This window comes from Callorhinus ursinus, unplaced genomic scaffold (genome assembly GCF_003265705.2).
Source record: "Callorhinus ursinus isolate GAN/ISIS: 27379988/994484 unplaced genomic scaffold, GSC_fseal_2.0 scaffold77, whole genome shotgun sequence".
NCBI lineage: Eukaryota > Metazoa > Chordata > Mammalia > Carnivora > Otariidae > Callorhinus > Callorhinus ursinus.
The window spans coordinates 2,405,932-2,421,442 of NW_027397139.1; the positions used below are offsets into that span (position 1 = coordinate 2,405,932).

General features: G+C 59.4%; 1 protein-coding gene across 1 annotated transcript; it reads left to right on the plus strand.

The window, feature by feature from the left end:
* The first annotated feature begins 3,625 nt into the window (after window positions 1–3,625).
* TBXA2R (thromboxane A2 receptor) lies at window positions 3,626–13,988 on the plus strand. The gene is made up of 3 exons (XM_025861490.2): window positions 3,626–4,003; window positions 8,049–8,917; window positions 13,293–13,988. Exons 2-3 carry the CDS (start codon window positions 8,132–8,134, stop codon window positions 13,536–13,538), a joined length of 1,032 nt encoding a protein of 343 aa, XP_025717275.1. The 5' UTR covers window positions 3,626–4,003; window positions 8,049–8,131; the 3' UTR covers window positions 13,539–13,988.
* The last annotated feature ends 1,523 nt before the right edge of the window (window positions 13,989–15,511 follow it).

A 15,511-nucleotide genomic window follows, 5' to 3' on the forward strand; every position in this document is an offset into this window, starting at 1 on the left:
TGCTGCTCGGCCCCCCACAGTGCCCAGGCTGCCCTCATGACCGAGGACCATCCGGCCCAGCGTCCATGGCCAGGACTGACCGTCCCCGGGCCACTGGTCGCCCCAACCCTGTCTTAATACTATCCCAGGAGCACCTGGCATAGCCCAGGCCTCTCCTCCATCCTGCCCCACCTCACACAAGCACACGGCAATAGGGCTGGGCCACTCAGCAGGGAGGTGGGTCTGGCCAAGGGGCCTCGGAGCTCTGAGCTGGGGACATAAGCTGGCCCACCCACACCAGCCTGGTGCATGCCGGGCGGCACACGGAGCGCATCCGGCCCCTTCACCACCCCTGGCAGACATCACTAATTCATCACTGACTGCCAGGGCGACCTTCCTATCTTGCATGTATCTAAGCAGTTGGTACCCGGTGATTCTTGGCCCGCTCCGCCATCCTGCACACGGGGCAGGCCCCTGGGCGCAGGGCTGAGTCTGGGGCACACCCAGGAGGCATTTCGGCCCTAGCCTGCCGCTTGGTCACAGGCTGGGTAAAGCGCTGCCTTGGCGTCCCAGCACGGCTGTGCGTCCACGCACCATCCAGCTCTACGCAACAGCGTCTACGTCCCTTTGTGGCTACTGAGGTTTGCAGAAACCCACATCTTCAAGCCTAGAAAGTGCTCAGGGTTAAACTCTCCAGCTGGGAGAATCCCACCTCCCAGGTCACCGCCCATTGTCCCAGCCTCAGTTTCTCCACCTGCTCCCGGGAGAGTCCCAATTCCTCCATCTCCTCAGCAGTCCTAGCAGGGTGTGGACCCCAAGGGAGACAGCTGCACCAGGAGGGGAAACAAAGTGACTTTCCCGGTGCATGTTTAAGCCAGGAGGCCCACTCTGGAGGGAGGAGGGCTGGGCCCAGATACCCCCAGACCCAAGCGGTCAGGCTGCAGCAGGGGGAGGCTTTGGGGCTAGGGGCTAGGGTCCCCCTGAAGTCACACGGAAGGCTTTCCAGAGATGGGCGCAGGAGCCGGGCTGGGCTAGGCAGCACGGCTGCTGGGCAGAGGGCGAGGCAGCAGGTGCTCCCGGGGCAGGGGCCCAGCAGGGTGACTGCAAGCGCAGCAGTTGGGCTCCTCCCAGGATGCTGGGGAGCCGCAGAGGGTGGATGATCTGGACAGGGCTGTGGAGCTGGGCGTCAGGGGGACCCTTCAGGCCGACTGGAGGCACCACAGCCAGCCAGCCGCCCCTTGGTCCCCACCCTGGCCCAGGGCCCACCCAGTGCCTTAAGCTGCCCCCAACCCCCCCCCCACCCTTTTCCTGCTTTGGCTGTGGAGGCTAAGAATAGATCCTCCCCGCCTGGCCCCTACCGGAAACCAGCCCCGGGGGGCGCATCCTGAGCCTGGCCTCTGTTCCCACCATCCGGCCTCCCTGGCCTCCCTGGCTGATGGAGCTGGGCGGGGCTGGGGAGGGAGGCCCGTAGGTGGTGGAAGCCAGAGCTGGGTGCAAATCCCACCCACACGTGGCCTTGGATGCCTCATTTCCTCCCTCTGGACCTCAGTTTCCCCCCCCTTTTTATTTTTAAAGATTTTATGTTTTTAAGTTACATCCACAGCTAATGTGGGGCTGGAAGTCACAACCCTGAGGTCGAGAGCTGTGTGCTCTACCGACTGAGCCGGCCAGGCGCCTCTCCGTCTCCCCATCTTCCCCGCCCCCCACGGCCTTGCGGAGTTGCGGTGCTGCCCAGACTCCATGCAGGTCGAGTGCCCCTCTCTGATGCCTGCTGTGGCCGTTTCCCAGAAAGGCCACTGTCCTTGTTATCTTGGGCAGAGGAAGTGGGAAGGGAGCAGTGTCCCTCAAGTCCCCCCCCATCTGTAGCCCCAGCTCCACATCCTCTTTCCACCACATCTGCCCTCCTTGCAGTTTCCCAAAGCCTCACGCTCCCCCTCCTCCCCAAAGTTTTAAATGTAATTTCTGCCACGACCGTCTCTCTCTGACCCAGGGGACTCCTATTCATCCTACAAAGCCCCAGTTCTCATACCTTCTTCCCTCAGGAGGCCTTCCCGGCTCACCTCTGGGCCGCCCTAAGCCCTGTCACTTCCTCTGGTCCCAGGCTGACTGCAGGGGGCTGGGCTCTGTCCCGCTCTGTCCTTCTCCAGCAGGAAGGCATCCTCGAGGGCAGATCTGATGCAGAATTGTCCCAGCACATGGGCTAGGACACAGAATTGCTCTTGAAGAGGGTTGGGGGTAGCAAGACTGCCTGGGAGAGCACGGCTTTACAAAGGAGGGGGCCTTAGAGCCAGGGCTCTGCCAGATGCATAAGAGTTGGGGAGACCCCTTACCAAGGAGGAGAAGTTAGGGTTCACCGCCAGATCCTCAGCGCCTCAGACAATGGGATAGGACAGGGGAGGGGCTGCCTAGAAGGACACAGGGTGGGTGCCAAGGCCCGGAGGAGGCCGGAAGGATGGCAGTGTGGGGAGCCAGAAAAGGGGTGTTAGGACACGCAGGGCAGGGGAGGGCAGAAGCACGTCCTCCTCACTCAGAGCCAGAGCTCCTATGTCCTTCCCAGGCCCCCGAGGACTGGGTGGGGCAGGGTCAAGGCCAAACCAGCTAGTCCTGGCCCACGGCCGACCCTAACTTAGGGCCGGTGAGGCCCAGGGTCACCCCTTCACGCCAAAATCCTGCCCTCCACGTGGCTTCAGAGGCTGATCTCAGGCCTCTGGACCCCGTTCGCCCACCTGAGGCCCAACCTCACTTTGCTCCAGCGCAGTGCAGCCTCCGGGGGCTTTTGCTCCAGCGGCGCCCAGCCTGGTCCCTCTCTGCTTTTGTGGCTGATGAGACCCCGGCCCAGAGCCCTGGGTCTGGGGGTCTTCAAGAATGCCGGCCCTGCCTGGGAGCCCTTGGCCAAGCCCTGCACCCAGTACCCTGGGCTCACCCTCACTCCCTCCCTGGGCCTGGGCTTCCTTCTCCCTCCGTCACAGGGGTTAGGGGTGGAGGGGGATGGGGGACCGGCCTCCTCACGCCCCTGCAGGGGGCTCTGTAGGGGCTTGCCTTCTCCAGCCCCACTGCCATCTACAAGCCTTTGTCCTCACAGGACCCTCCCCCTGGAATGCCAGATCCTCCACCACCGTCCACGGACCGGACCGGACCGGACCGGACCTGCTCTGGGAAAGCCTGTCTCAGCAGGATGCCCACAAAGCTGCTCCCTGAGAGCGTTGGCGCCCCTCCCCTCTAAACAGACCCTGCATTGATTAGGTACCTAATTGTGTGCCAGGCCCCAGCCCACCAGGTTCACCAGCTTGGAGCCCTGGGCCCCTTGGGTGGGGGTCTGGGCGCCTAAGGGGCTGATTCCGCCCGCGGGCTCTGCCCCGCCCCTGCCGGCCTTGGGTGCTGCCCAGATGGTGAATAATGCGGGGCTGGTCGGCGGGAGCGCAAACAGGGGTCACGGCTCAGGCGGGTCCGGGGCCGAAGGCTCCCGAGTGGGCGCCGGCCACCAGCATCCCTGTCCCTGAGCCCAGGGGGAAGCGCCCACCCCTCCCCCAGGCGGCTGCGCGGATTCTCAGGCGGGCTGGGGGACACCCACTGACCCCCATCAACCAGGCCGGGCCAGAGGGGCGTGGCCAGTGCAGGGGGAGGGGCCCGTGGAGACGGACGGAGAGACAGAGAGGCAAGGACCGACAGGGCGCGGGCTGCGGAGCGGAGCCCCCGGCCGAGGCTATTTTTAGCCCCCGCGGACCCCCCTTCCGGGCCGCGAGGGCTCGTCGCCCCTCCTCCAACCCCGGAGCACCTCGCGCACCCCGGCGTCCAGAGCTGCCGTGCCCTCCGTCTGTTCCCTCTGAGGACGTGGCAGCGCCGGGGTCCTCTGGGCGGCCCGCCCCTGGTCGTGACTCGGTTTCCCCAGGGGCCCCGGGAGGCCGGACCACCCCGCTCCCCGCTCCGTCCTCCCGGGCCTGGGCCCGGCGCCCACCCGCCCACCCGCCCGCGGGGCTCCGTGACAGGGGCGGCCCCAGCGCGTCCCACCGGTCATCGTGTCCAGGTGAGGCTGGGCCCCCAGGTTAGGGGCGGGGCGTGAGAGCGGGCAGGGTGTGTCCAGCGGTGGCCCGCCCTGCTGTGGGTGTGTCCCCCTGGGCCGGTCCAGCGGCCAGGTGCTGGGTGTCCCGGGTGTCGGCGAGAGCGGGTCTGTGTCCGCAGGGGGCGGTTGGGCCCCCCGCTGTCCGCGCCCCGGCCGTCCCAGTGTGGCTGAGGATGTACTGTGTGGGGTGTTTCCCTGGCTGGGCCCTGGGCTGCTTAGGTCCTTTGATGTGGCAGGAAGGGTGCAAGGCGCTGGGTGTGGCTGTGAGCAAGTGTGCGCGTGCACTGTGTGTGTGTGTGTGTGTGTGTGTGTGTGTGTGTGCGCGCGTGCGCGCACACATATGCAATGGTGGGTCTCAGCACACATCCGTTCGATCTAACTCGCTGTCCATCCATAACCACGGCCAAAGGCCCCCCGGGGCCTGACCCTCACCCCACACTCGCCCTCCTGTGCAGCCCCTCTGCCAGCCGAGTGGTGAGCCCTGAGGGCACCCATTGTACCGATAAGGAAACAGGGACTCACAGGGGTCCCCTGAGTCAGGGCCGAGGCGGGGCTCAGACCTAGTTGGGCTGACTGTGGAGGCCCCACTCTGTACCCTCTGAGGTGGGGGACCAGGTCGGTGTCACAAACAGGAAAAGTTCCCGGAAATTAAGCCTTGTGGGCTGGTGAGGGGAGGCAGAGGCAGACCTGGGGACTGACAGGGGCCCTGCCCCTATGTGTGCGTCCCCGCGGGTTTCTCTGGGCCTCCGCCGTGGACCTGCGCCGTAGGCCTGTGAGGCCGCATCAGGCACGGGCTGGCCTGGCCCCTGCAGCTTCGCACTAAAGGGCGGCGGCGGTCACTTGGCTAGTGTTCACAGGACTCGGCAGATGTGCTGGAGAGCCGCCGCGGGGCTGCCCCCCCCCCCCCCGCCCCATGCACACGGCCAGCCAGGAGATAAGCCTGGAGCACACCAGGAGCCGGGGGACACCGCAGAGGCAGAGGCTCAGTGGGAGCAGGTCAGGCCTGGGGAGGCCAGCCAGAATGCCAGCAGGCGACTTAGTATCCCCATTTTCTGCATTTCGCAGAGTGGGGGACCCGGAGGCTCAGCGGTGTTGGCCCGCAGCTTGGCGGTGGCAGATCAGGGGCTCCAGTCCGAGCTTGTGGGAAGTCAGCATCGCCCCTGCGGGGAGTTTGGGTGGGCCTGGAGACAGGCAGCCTCACAAGCCAGGGCACGGAGTGTTGAGCGGGAGATGGACGTGTTGAGAGATGGCTGGCTCCCCAGAGCAGGAGGAGAGCGGGGCCAGTGGTGACCAACAGGCAGAGGAGGGGCCTGGCGCTTGGGAACCAGAGATCACATTCCACAGGGGGCTGGGCCTGGGAGGGCCCAGCCTGTGTCTGTGCCTCTGAGGCAGGATGGAGCCCCCCATGGCCCAGCCTCACCCAGGAGGGCTGACGAGAACTGAGTGTTACACGTCCTCCAGGAAGGAGCCAGGAGCTGAGACCCAGGTGCTGGATCCCAGGACTCAGCCACGGTTCCCATCAAAGTTCTGGAACCTCGGCTCCTTGGAATTCTGGAGTCGAGGCCTCCTGGGTTCCAGAACCAGGAGCTCATTGGAATTCCAGAGCCCTGGTCCTTCAAAGCCCAAACCTCCCTGCTCTTGGGCCACGGAAGCCTGGGTTTGTCCGGCAAATCTGGGGTGGGAATCTGGGGTCCGTGCCTCCCATGAGGCACAGAGAGGGAGATGGATTTCCCCTCCGCGGGCCACACAGGGCTGATTCTGGACCTCGCACTACGTTTGACAGTCCCTGGCAGGGTGAGGGCCCTGCCATCCGTCCCAGCTAATTTGGGAGGGGATAGGAGGCCTTGCCAGGGGCGCCTACAGGCCTGGCCCGTGTGCCAGGGAACTTGAGACGGCCGCTCTCACCTGAACCTGGGGGTGGGGTGGGGGTGGGACTGGAAACCACAGGGCCGTGGCCAGAGGGAGTCAGGCAAGTTTCCAGCCTCCCCTGGGGCCAAGGGCTCTGGGTCACAGGTTTGTTCCCAGACAGGGGAGGCGTGAGGTGGGCTCAGAGTGTGTGGCCCCAGGCGAATGAGAAGTGCATGAGCGCCCACACAGGGTTGGGGCTGTGAGCCCTAGGAGGAGCCGGTGGTCGCTCCAGGCTGAGGTCGGGGCAGTGGCCCAGGCACAGCCCAAGTCCCCAGAAAGTTTCAGAAACAGTGCATACCAGCTCTCGAGGGAGAGAGTGCCCAGGCCTAAGAGGAATCCAAATGCAGGCCAAATCTATGACGGCACAGAGCATGCCGCTGCTCTGCAGTGGCGGGTAAGATTGAGGTCACCGTGGACCCCACGCAGCCCCCTGCCTCTCTCCGGGCCTCATTTTCCCACTCCAGGCCCCACCCCGTCCAAGTGGCGGTGGCCTTGGCTCTCGGCCTGGGAGCAAAGCTCCGTGTGGTTGTCAGGGGCTGGATAATTTATGAGGAGCGATAAGGAGTCGCTGAGCAAAGACGCCAGGCCAGGCACCGGTTAGCAAGACGGGGAGCGAGGGCCGGCACGACAGGAGCGCCCACGGGGGGCTAAGCCCTGTACTCAGCTCAGCTCTCAGTCCCGTCATCCGCGCCATTGTGCAGGAAGGGAAACTGGAGCTCACAGCAGGGTCAGTGAGAGGGTTCGTGGCAAAGCCCGGATTCAAATCTGGCCAGACCCGCTTTTTAGAAAATTCTGTCCCTTAGAGAAAATTCCAGTGATGGCGACCCTCCACACCCACGGCCCCCATGCTCCCTCTGACTAGCAGGCCTATGAATCATTTGCACACGCTTCCCCACAAGGCCTGGATTTACATATCAGATCAGCTCAGGTCAGGATGTGGGACTTGGACCAGAGACGTACCCTCTCTGGTGCCTCCCTGCAAAATGGGGGCCGTAGTAGGAGCTTTCTGAGCTCTAAGTGCCCGGCACCTGTGTCCTGCCCACGCCCGCCTACCTGTGCCCGCTCTGCCCTCCCCCTCGGGGCAGCCTCGCTGGCCACACAGGGAGACCTGCGGTGTGGACGCAGGGCAGGAGGCCAGGGACCCACCAGCTAGGCCCCAGCCCACCCCCTGATGGCCTCTCTGGTGTGTCCTTCTCGGGCACTGGGAGCTGTTCTGTGAACGGTCTCTGCTTTTATTTCTACGTGACACCCCCACAACGGGTCTGTCTGTCCACACTCGCGGTAGCTGGGTCCCAGTGTCTCCAGTGTCCTCCCGCAGCCCCGCAGGGTAACAGGTCTCTCTTGCTGCCATTTATAGCTCGTCCCGGGGGAGTCTGTCGCTCCAAATGAGTTGAGGTTTTTTATGCTGTTGTTGTTCCCAGAATGGAACCAAATTTCTGGGTTTATTTCTCATTATAAAAACAATGCCACGAAAACGGGGGGGGGCAAAAAGAACCCGCACGACCCCGACACGGGCAAAAGGCAGCGTCTTCCAAAAAGGCCAAAGGTGTCGGGCCTCCCGCGTCTACGCGGCGCACTCGGGACCCGGAGGCTGACCTCAGAGCTGGTGTGAGAGCCCGTGACCTCTGGCCGCCCGCCCGCCGCCCTCCTCACCTTGGACGCATCCTGTCTCCCAGCGGCTGAAATCTGTCCTGGACTCTGTAGTCGTCCAAGGGCTCAGCTGGGTGACAAGCGGGGCCATGGAGCCCAGAGAGAAGAAATCATTTGCCTGGGGTCACGCAGGGGGCGCCAGGACCGTGGTTCCAGCCCAGAGTTTCTGGGCTCTTCTCGGTGACCCGGAAAAGATCCCTGGTATTGTCCAGGGGCCGCGGAGCAGACAGCGCAAATCCTCACCCTTGTGGGTCACTGAGTCCGGGGCAGGACAGAGCTGGAGGCAGTAGAAGTGTAGTAATACTGAGCGCGGAGTGAGATGAGTCAGGACAGGCTTCTTCAAAGAGGGGATATTTGAACTGGGCCGTTGAAGATGGTGTAGGAGTTCGCCAGGCCCACTCCGATGAAAATCACAATGAATTACCAGCAAATCTTCTCTCTGCCCCCCCAGGTGTGCCTGAGCCAGCGCCAGTTCTCCCCAGCTGCAGCCCCGGCCCGATGGGGTGGTGACCCTCCCCTCCCCGCTCCGGCGCCATGTGGCCCAACGGCACTTCTCTGGGGCCCTGTTTCCGGCCAACCAACATCACGCTGGAAGAGCGGCGCCTGATCGCCTCTCCCTGGTTCGCCGCCTCCTTCTGCCTGGTGGGCCTGGCGTCCAACCTGCTGGCCCTGAGCGTGCTGGCGGGTGCGCGGCAGGGCAGTTCACACGCCCGGTCCTCCTTCCTCACCTTCCTCTGCGGCCTGGTGCTCACCGACTTCATGGGCCTGCTGGTCACCGGCGTGATTGTGGTGTCCCAGCATGCCATCCTCTTCGACTGGCACGCGGTGGACCCCAGCTGCCGCCTCTGCCAGTTCATGGGCGTCATCATGGTCTTTTTCGGCCTCTGCCCGCTGTTGCTGGGGGCAGCCATGGCCTCGGAGCGCTACCTGGGCATCACCCGGCCTTTCTCGCGCCCCACGGTGGCCTCGCAGCGCCGGGCCTGGGCCACGGTGGGGCTGGTGTGGGCTTTGGCGCTGGCGCTGGGCCTGCTGCCCCTGCTGGGTGTGGGCCGCTACACAGTGCAGTACCCCGGCTCCTGGTGCTTCCTCACTCTCGGCGCCCAGCCCGGGGATGTGGCCTTCGGCCTGCTGTTCACGCTCCTCGGCAGCTTCTCGGTCGGGCTGTCCTTCCTGCTCAACACGATCAGCGTGGCCACTCTCTGCCACGTCTACCACGGGCAGGAAGCCGCCCAGCAGCGCCCGCGGGACTGCGAGGTCGAGATGATGGCTCAGCTCATGGGCATCATGGTGGTGGCCAGCATCTGCTGGATGCCGCTGCTGGTGAGTAGCAAGTGGGGGCTCTGCTCAGGGCTCCTGCCACCCTTCGTGACTGGGCTCCAGCTCATCCACAGTGGGTTTATTTATTTATTTTTAAAGATTTTACTTACTTGAAAGAGAGAGAGCACAAGCATGAGCAGGGGGAGGGGGAGGGACAGAGGCAGAGGGAGAAGCAGGCTCCCCGCTGAGCAGGGAGCCTGATGCGGGGCTCGATCCCAGGACCCTGAGATCATGACCTGAGCCGAAGGCAGGTGCTTAACCGACTGAGCCACCCAGGTGCCCCTCCACAAGGGATTTAAATCCTCGGGTTTTCATCTACCCAAGAAAACATGGACACAGACCCCAGTGTTCGAGTGTCCTTCCTTGAGGAGCTCGTGAACAAGACACAGATGACCTCCAACCTGGGGGGCAGGATTGGGATGCCCGGGGAGGGGCTCCAAGGTTCTATGGGGTATCAGAGAAAGTCTTCCAGAGAAGGGGCATTGGGGCTGGGGTTTTGAAGGATACATAGGAGTTTACCTATGAAACAAAACCAAGGAAGGCGTTCTAGGTAGTATCACTGAATCATCAAACATTTCCTGAGTCTACTTTGTGCCTAGTTCTAGGCTGAAACCCAGCTCTGCCCAGATTTTCCGAGTCAGGGGAGCTTGGCTGAAGTCCTTCCACTGATCAGTGTAGTTAGCCATTTGGGGTGGCTATTTTTCCATTTCTGATTCGATCAGGACATGTCTGGAGTCTGAAGTCAGACACTCGGTTTCCAGCCCATGTCCAACAAGGACTTTGCTGCATGACTGGCTCTGGGCTTCCCTCCTCCAGCCTTGGTGTCTGGTCATGGGGATTAGAAGTCTGCCCTTCCGAGTGATGGTGAACTCATTAATCATCTGCTCCTTCCACAAACATTTCATGAGTGACTCCTATGTTCCAGGCTCTGGTCTAGACACTGAGGACACAGCCCAGAACAGAAGTGACAGAGATCCTTCCAGGAGCTCTTGCCAGTGGGGAAGGCAGACCATAAACATAGCCTATGGATGTGGAAAGTGGTAGTTAGTAGGAAGTGAAAAGAACTAGAACAATAACCAAATCGGCAGAGGTGCCAAGTGGGTTCAGTTGGTGGAGCATGCGACTCTTCAACTCGGGGTTGTGAGTTCGAGCCCCCCCGTTGGGTGTAGAAATGACTTAAAAATAAAATCTTAAAAAAAAAAAAACCTGCAAAAGGAGAGATCACAAATTTGTTTTTTTGCTTTTGCCCTGGGTTTTTTGTTTTGCTAAGAATTTTTTACAAACGTTAAGTGGTCAGAGAAAAAATGCAAAGAAGCATCATATTTTGATATTTTGTGACACGTGACAATGACATGGAATTCAGATTTCCGCATCCAGAAATAAAGTCCTGTTAGAACACAGCCACACCCATGTGCTTCCTTGTCGTTTTGAGGCTGCACGGCCCTTGAAGAAAATGTGTGCCACCGAAGGGGCCCCAAGAGTCATTTCACGATTCAGGGAGATTCTACCTAGGATGCCTTCCTGGGTTTTATCTAGAGGTGGAACTCCTACCCATGCTTCAGAGCCCCAGCTCCAATGGTTCAGAGCAGAGCAGGGCTCATTCCGGGCGTCCTAAGAGACTGGGGCAGATCGTGGTCAGGGACTTCTCGGTGAAGATGACATTTGAGCAAAGACACGGCGGAGGTGAGGAAGTGAACTGTGTGTGGAGATCTGGGGTGGAAGCGTTCCAGGAAGCGGGCACAGCACATGCAAAGGCCCTGGGGCAGGACCCTGCCTGGCATATTGGAAGATCAATGAGAAGGAGCAGAGTGGGTGAGGGAGAGAGAGGGAGGAGGGGAGGGTGGGGAGGGGATAGGTCGTGCAGGGCCTAGGGGACCGCAGGGAGGATGTGGGCTTTTCCACCCGGGAGGTGGGAGCCCTGGAGGACGGTGGGCAGAGGAGGGTGGGACCTGACTCAGGTGCTGCCCAGTGAATATTAAGGGTACTAATAATAGTAAGTCAATATGTAAATACCCTCAGATCCATGAGAACAGGCCTGGGAAGGAAACCCCAAGGGCAGGACAAGAGCACATTTGCTAGCCAGAGCAGCATTCTGCGGCTGCGGCCCCCGTGGGAACCCATCGGTGCCAGCAGCTGGGACCCACCCCAGGCACCGACTCCTTGCTGGCTCTCTGCTCCCCTCCCCTGGAGATGCGCACGCCTGTCACCTCACAAGGACCCTGACCTCCAGCAGACTCATCCACGCTGCTGTGCCTTGCTCTCCTCCCTGCCCCCCACCCCCAGGGACGCCCAGAATGGGCTCTGTCCTTCTCTGAACCATTAGAGCTGGGGCTCTGAAGCATGAATAGGAGTTTACTCACTAGGCATAAGGGAGAAGGCGTCCCTTCCCTTAGGTAGAAACGTTGAATCGTTAAAAAAACTGAGTCCCCTTTGTGGGCAAACTTTTCCATAAAAGGCCATATGGTAAATATTTTAAACGTGGCCCCTGTCACAGACACTCAGCTCTGCTGTCCCATCGGGGCGGGAGAGCAGCCACCGGAGACAAATGGGCGTGGCTGTGTGTCCGTGGGACTCCGTGTGTGGACCCTGGGATTTGAATCCCGTGTCATTTTCACCTGTCACAAATGCCCCCCTTCCTAGTTTTTCTCCCACTATTGGCACCGGTAAAAACATTCTTAACAAAACAATAAAGCCAAACGAAAAAACAAAGCAAACAAAACAGAAAGAGGTGGAAGGCCAGATTTGGCCCACAGCCAGCCCCTGCCCTAAAGCCTCCCCTGGCTCCCCATGGCCCCAGAAGATAGGCCCACAGACACTGCCTTCAAACTCGCCTGGGGAACCCCTGTGTGCCAAGCGGCTTCTGCCCCCAGGTCAGCTCCGGCGCCCACTCTACCTCCCACGGGGCCTGCCTCGCTCCCCCCGTCATGGCTCTGTCACCCCCACCGCCACACTGGGACTGCCTTGCCACCATGCTGACGGGGCTGCAAGCCTGTGCCAGAAAGACCTGGTCTGTTGTGGCTGGTGCAGTGTCCCCAGCTTTGCCCAGCACGCACTAGGTGCTCAGGAAACAGTAATATAATTTTTTTAAGATCTTTTTTTTTTTTAAAGATTTCATTTATTTATTTGACACAGAGAGAGAAAGAGAGCACAAGCAGGAGGCACAGCAGGCAGAGGGAGAAGCAGGCTCTTCGCTGAGCAGGGAGCCTGATGCGGGACTCGATCCCAGGACTCTGGGATCATGACCTGAGCCAAAGGCAGACGCTTAACTGACTGAGCCACCCAGGCGCCCCTAAAAAGATCTTATTTTTAAGTAATCTCTACGCCCAACGTGGGGTTTGAACTCACAACCCCAAGATCAAGAATTGCACAGTCCACCGATTGAGCCAGCAGGGGCCCCACCATGAATATTTCACCATAATCATTTATTTTAATATAATACTTTAACACAATATGAATTATAATTATACTTGACAATATAAATTTTTAATTATAGTTATAAAATAAACATTATAACTATCACATTCTTATTGTATTATAATTTATATTTAATTATATAAATTATACAGTTATAGTTATAATGGTAATATTATATAATTTTAAATACTATATAAAATATAACTCCAATATATTACGATAATGATCATTAACAATATATTATTAGATAATTAATTTCTTACGTATTTGTAAATCACATGACATATGCCATACTAAACATAAATTTCAATAGTAATAAAAATATTTAAATAATTCAATATACAAATGTAATACAGAATTATTTAATATAAAACCGTGTCATGAAATTATATAAAATATACGTTTTAATATAATATAAAATTATTTAAAATAAAACATATAGGGCGCCTGGGTGGCTGAGTTGGTTGGCCATCTGCTTTCAGCTCAGGTCATGATCCTGGGGTCCTGGGATCAAGTCCCGCATCGGGCTTCCTGCTCCGAGGGGACCCTGTCTCTCCCTCTGCCTCTCTCTCTCATGAAAAAATAAATAAAATCTTTTTTAAAAAATAAATAAAATAAAACATAGAACATAAAAATTAAATATTTAGTGTGCAATTGAATAGTATAGTTTTATATCATAGAATGTTTATAAATGGTAACGTGTTTAAGAGGATAATAACGTGGGCAGTCAGTGACTCACCTGCCCACACCTGCGAGTCTTCTTTCCCACCGTGTTTACTTGCCCCCGGGACATGGGCAGGAAAAGTGCGCTCTTTTCCAGCCATATCAACTGAAGCTCAGAGAGGCTGGGCAGCCCTCCCCAGGTCACACAGCAAGGCAGGGAGAGAAGTCCCCCCGATCTCGGCAGCGGGGGGGTGTCGCAGGGGCTGCGGGGCCCCAGCTAACTGCTCTGACCCCCCGGCAGGTCTTCATCGCTCAAACAGTGCTGCGCAGCCCTCCCGCCATGAGCCCCACGGGGCAGCTGTCCCAAGCCACTGAGCAGCAGCTGCTCATTTACCTGCGCGTGGCCACCTGGAACCAGATCCTCGACCCCTGGGTGTACATCCTGTTCCGCCGGGCCGTGATCCGGCGCCTCCACCCTCGCCTCAGCACCCGGCCCAGGTCGCTGTCCCTGCAGCCGCAGCTCACCCAGAGACGCACGGTGCAGTAGAGCCTGAGGGGGCAGCCGCACGGAAACCCCCCCCAGCCAGCGCGTCCCTCCTGAGATCTCCCTCCTCCCTGACGGTCACAGCTGCCTGTTCTGGGGTTCCAGGAGCTGGGAGTATCAGAAGGACCAAGCCTTTGAATGGCAGGATCGTGGGCTGTCCTCCATCAGCGTTGGGGACTCCCCAGCTCGTCCCCCTCCCCGTCCCCGCCCCAGGAAGGGTGGGCAGGCATGTTAGGGGGGTGTGTGAGGAAACGAGACTTGCAAGCCTCCCCTTCCAGAAATCCTCTGGGAATGGGGGACTCCAAACCCTGACTTTGACCTGCTTCCTGGGGTACAGTTGATCCCCTCGGGTACCCCAACCCGAGAGGGCTCTGCTTAGGAAATACTGAATGTGCACAGGTGACACACCCCCTCTCTTGCCAAAATATATCTTGGCCCCCCCAGCCTTACTTTCCTTTGAGTCTGGAAGTCATCAATCTTTCAAGTTGGCGCATCAGATCACTGTTCCACCGCGTGCCCACGGCCGGCAGCCGGAGCAGAGCTGGGGGGTGGGGGTGGGGGCGGGGCAGAGGGGGGACCTGTTTTTTGTGTTTTTTTTTTAAAGATTTTATTTATTTATTTGACAGAGAGAGACACAGCGAAACCAGGAACACGAGCAGGGGGAGTGGGAGAGGGACAAGCAGGCTTCCCGCTGAGCAGGGAGCCCCATGTGGGGCTCGATCCCAGGACCCCAGGATCATGACCTGAGCCGAAGGCCCAATGACTCAGCCCAATGACTGAGCCACCCAGGCGCCCCTGGGGGTACCTGTTTCTTTCACTCAACACTTCGGACTCCCAGCACCTTGAACAAACAGCACCTGGCCCATAGTAGGTGCTCAATAAACATCAGTTGAGGGGACAGGTGATTGAGCCTTTGCAGAGCGCCCGTAACACTTAGTAAAGGGCTTGGCACACAGCAGCCGCTTAGGAAGCATCGGTGTGGTCATGTGTGCCCCCTAAACCCTCATGCCTGCCCCTTCCTCTGCCTTCCCACGAACTCCCCCAGAAATGACACACCCAGCTGCAGGGAAAGGTGCCTTTATTCCCCATGAGCCCTCAAGGTACATGAGGACAAGATTACCTCCTGCCCCCCATTTCTCCACCTCCTGCCCCCATGCCCCCCCCACACACCCAGCTTTCCACTCCACAGACCTAGGATCTGCTTACACCTCCCAGAGCCAGGCCCAAGTGAAAATAGAGCCCCTGTTTCCACTCTCCCTACTCTCCCCACCCCTACCTGCTGGGGGAGTGAGGTCACCTGCTGCTTCCAGGGGACCCAGGCTGGGAGGGGCCAGAGACAGGATGGGGGGATCATGGAAGCCAAAACCGTGTCACCCTCAAGCTACAGCTCCCCTTGGTAGGGGAGGGGCTCTGACCCCCAAGGAGCAGGCCCTGACTCCTTGAGCGTGTGGGAGGGAACAGGCCTCTGGGCTAGGGATTCAGGGGTCTGGGAATGCAGGAGGGCCACCCTGGGGGCAGAACTAGAGATGACAGATGTGGTGGGTGGAGTGGACTTCTGGGGTCCTAGCTGGGGCTTGGGGAAGAGGACTGGTTTCTGAGGGGCTGACGGGGTCTGTGGCTGTGGGGCCAGGTGGGAAGTTGGTGAGCTTCGGCCCAGGACAATGTTGGCCTGCGTTCCATGTACCAGATCATGGGGCTGGGGCCGTGGCTGAGACACTGTGCTAGGGGCCAGAGTCGGGGCTCTGCGTGGTGGGCCTAGGGGCTGATGTTGGGCTGGGGGAGTGAGATCAGCCTCGGTTCTAGGGTCAAGGCGAGGGATCTGTAGGTGGAGTCCATTTCTAGAGCTGAGCTGGATCTTTGAGCTGGTCTGGGTTCTGGAGCTGGACTGGGTTCCAGAAACAGGTTGGGTTCTGGAACTAAGGTAAGTTCCAGAGCTGGGCTGAGTTCTTGAACTGCTCTGGGTTCCAGACTTGGGC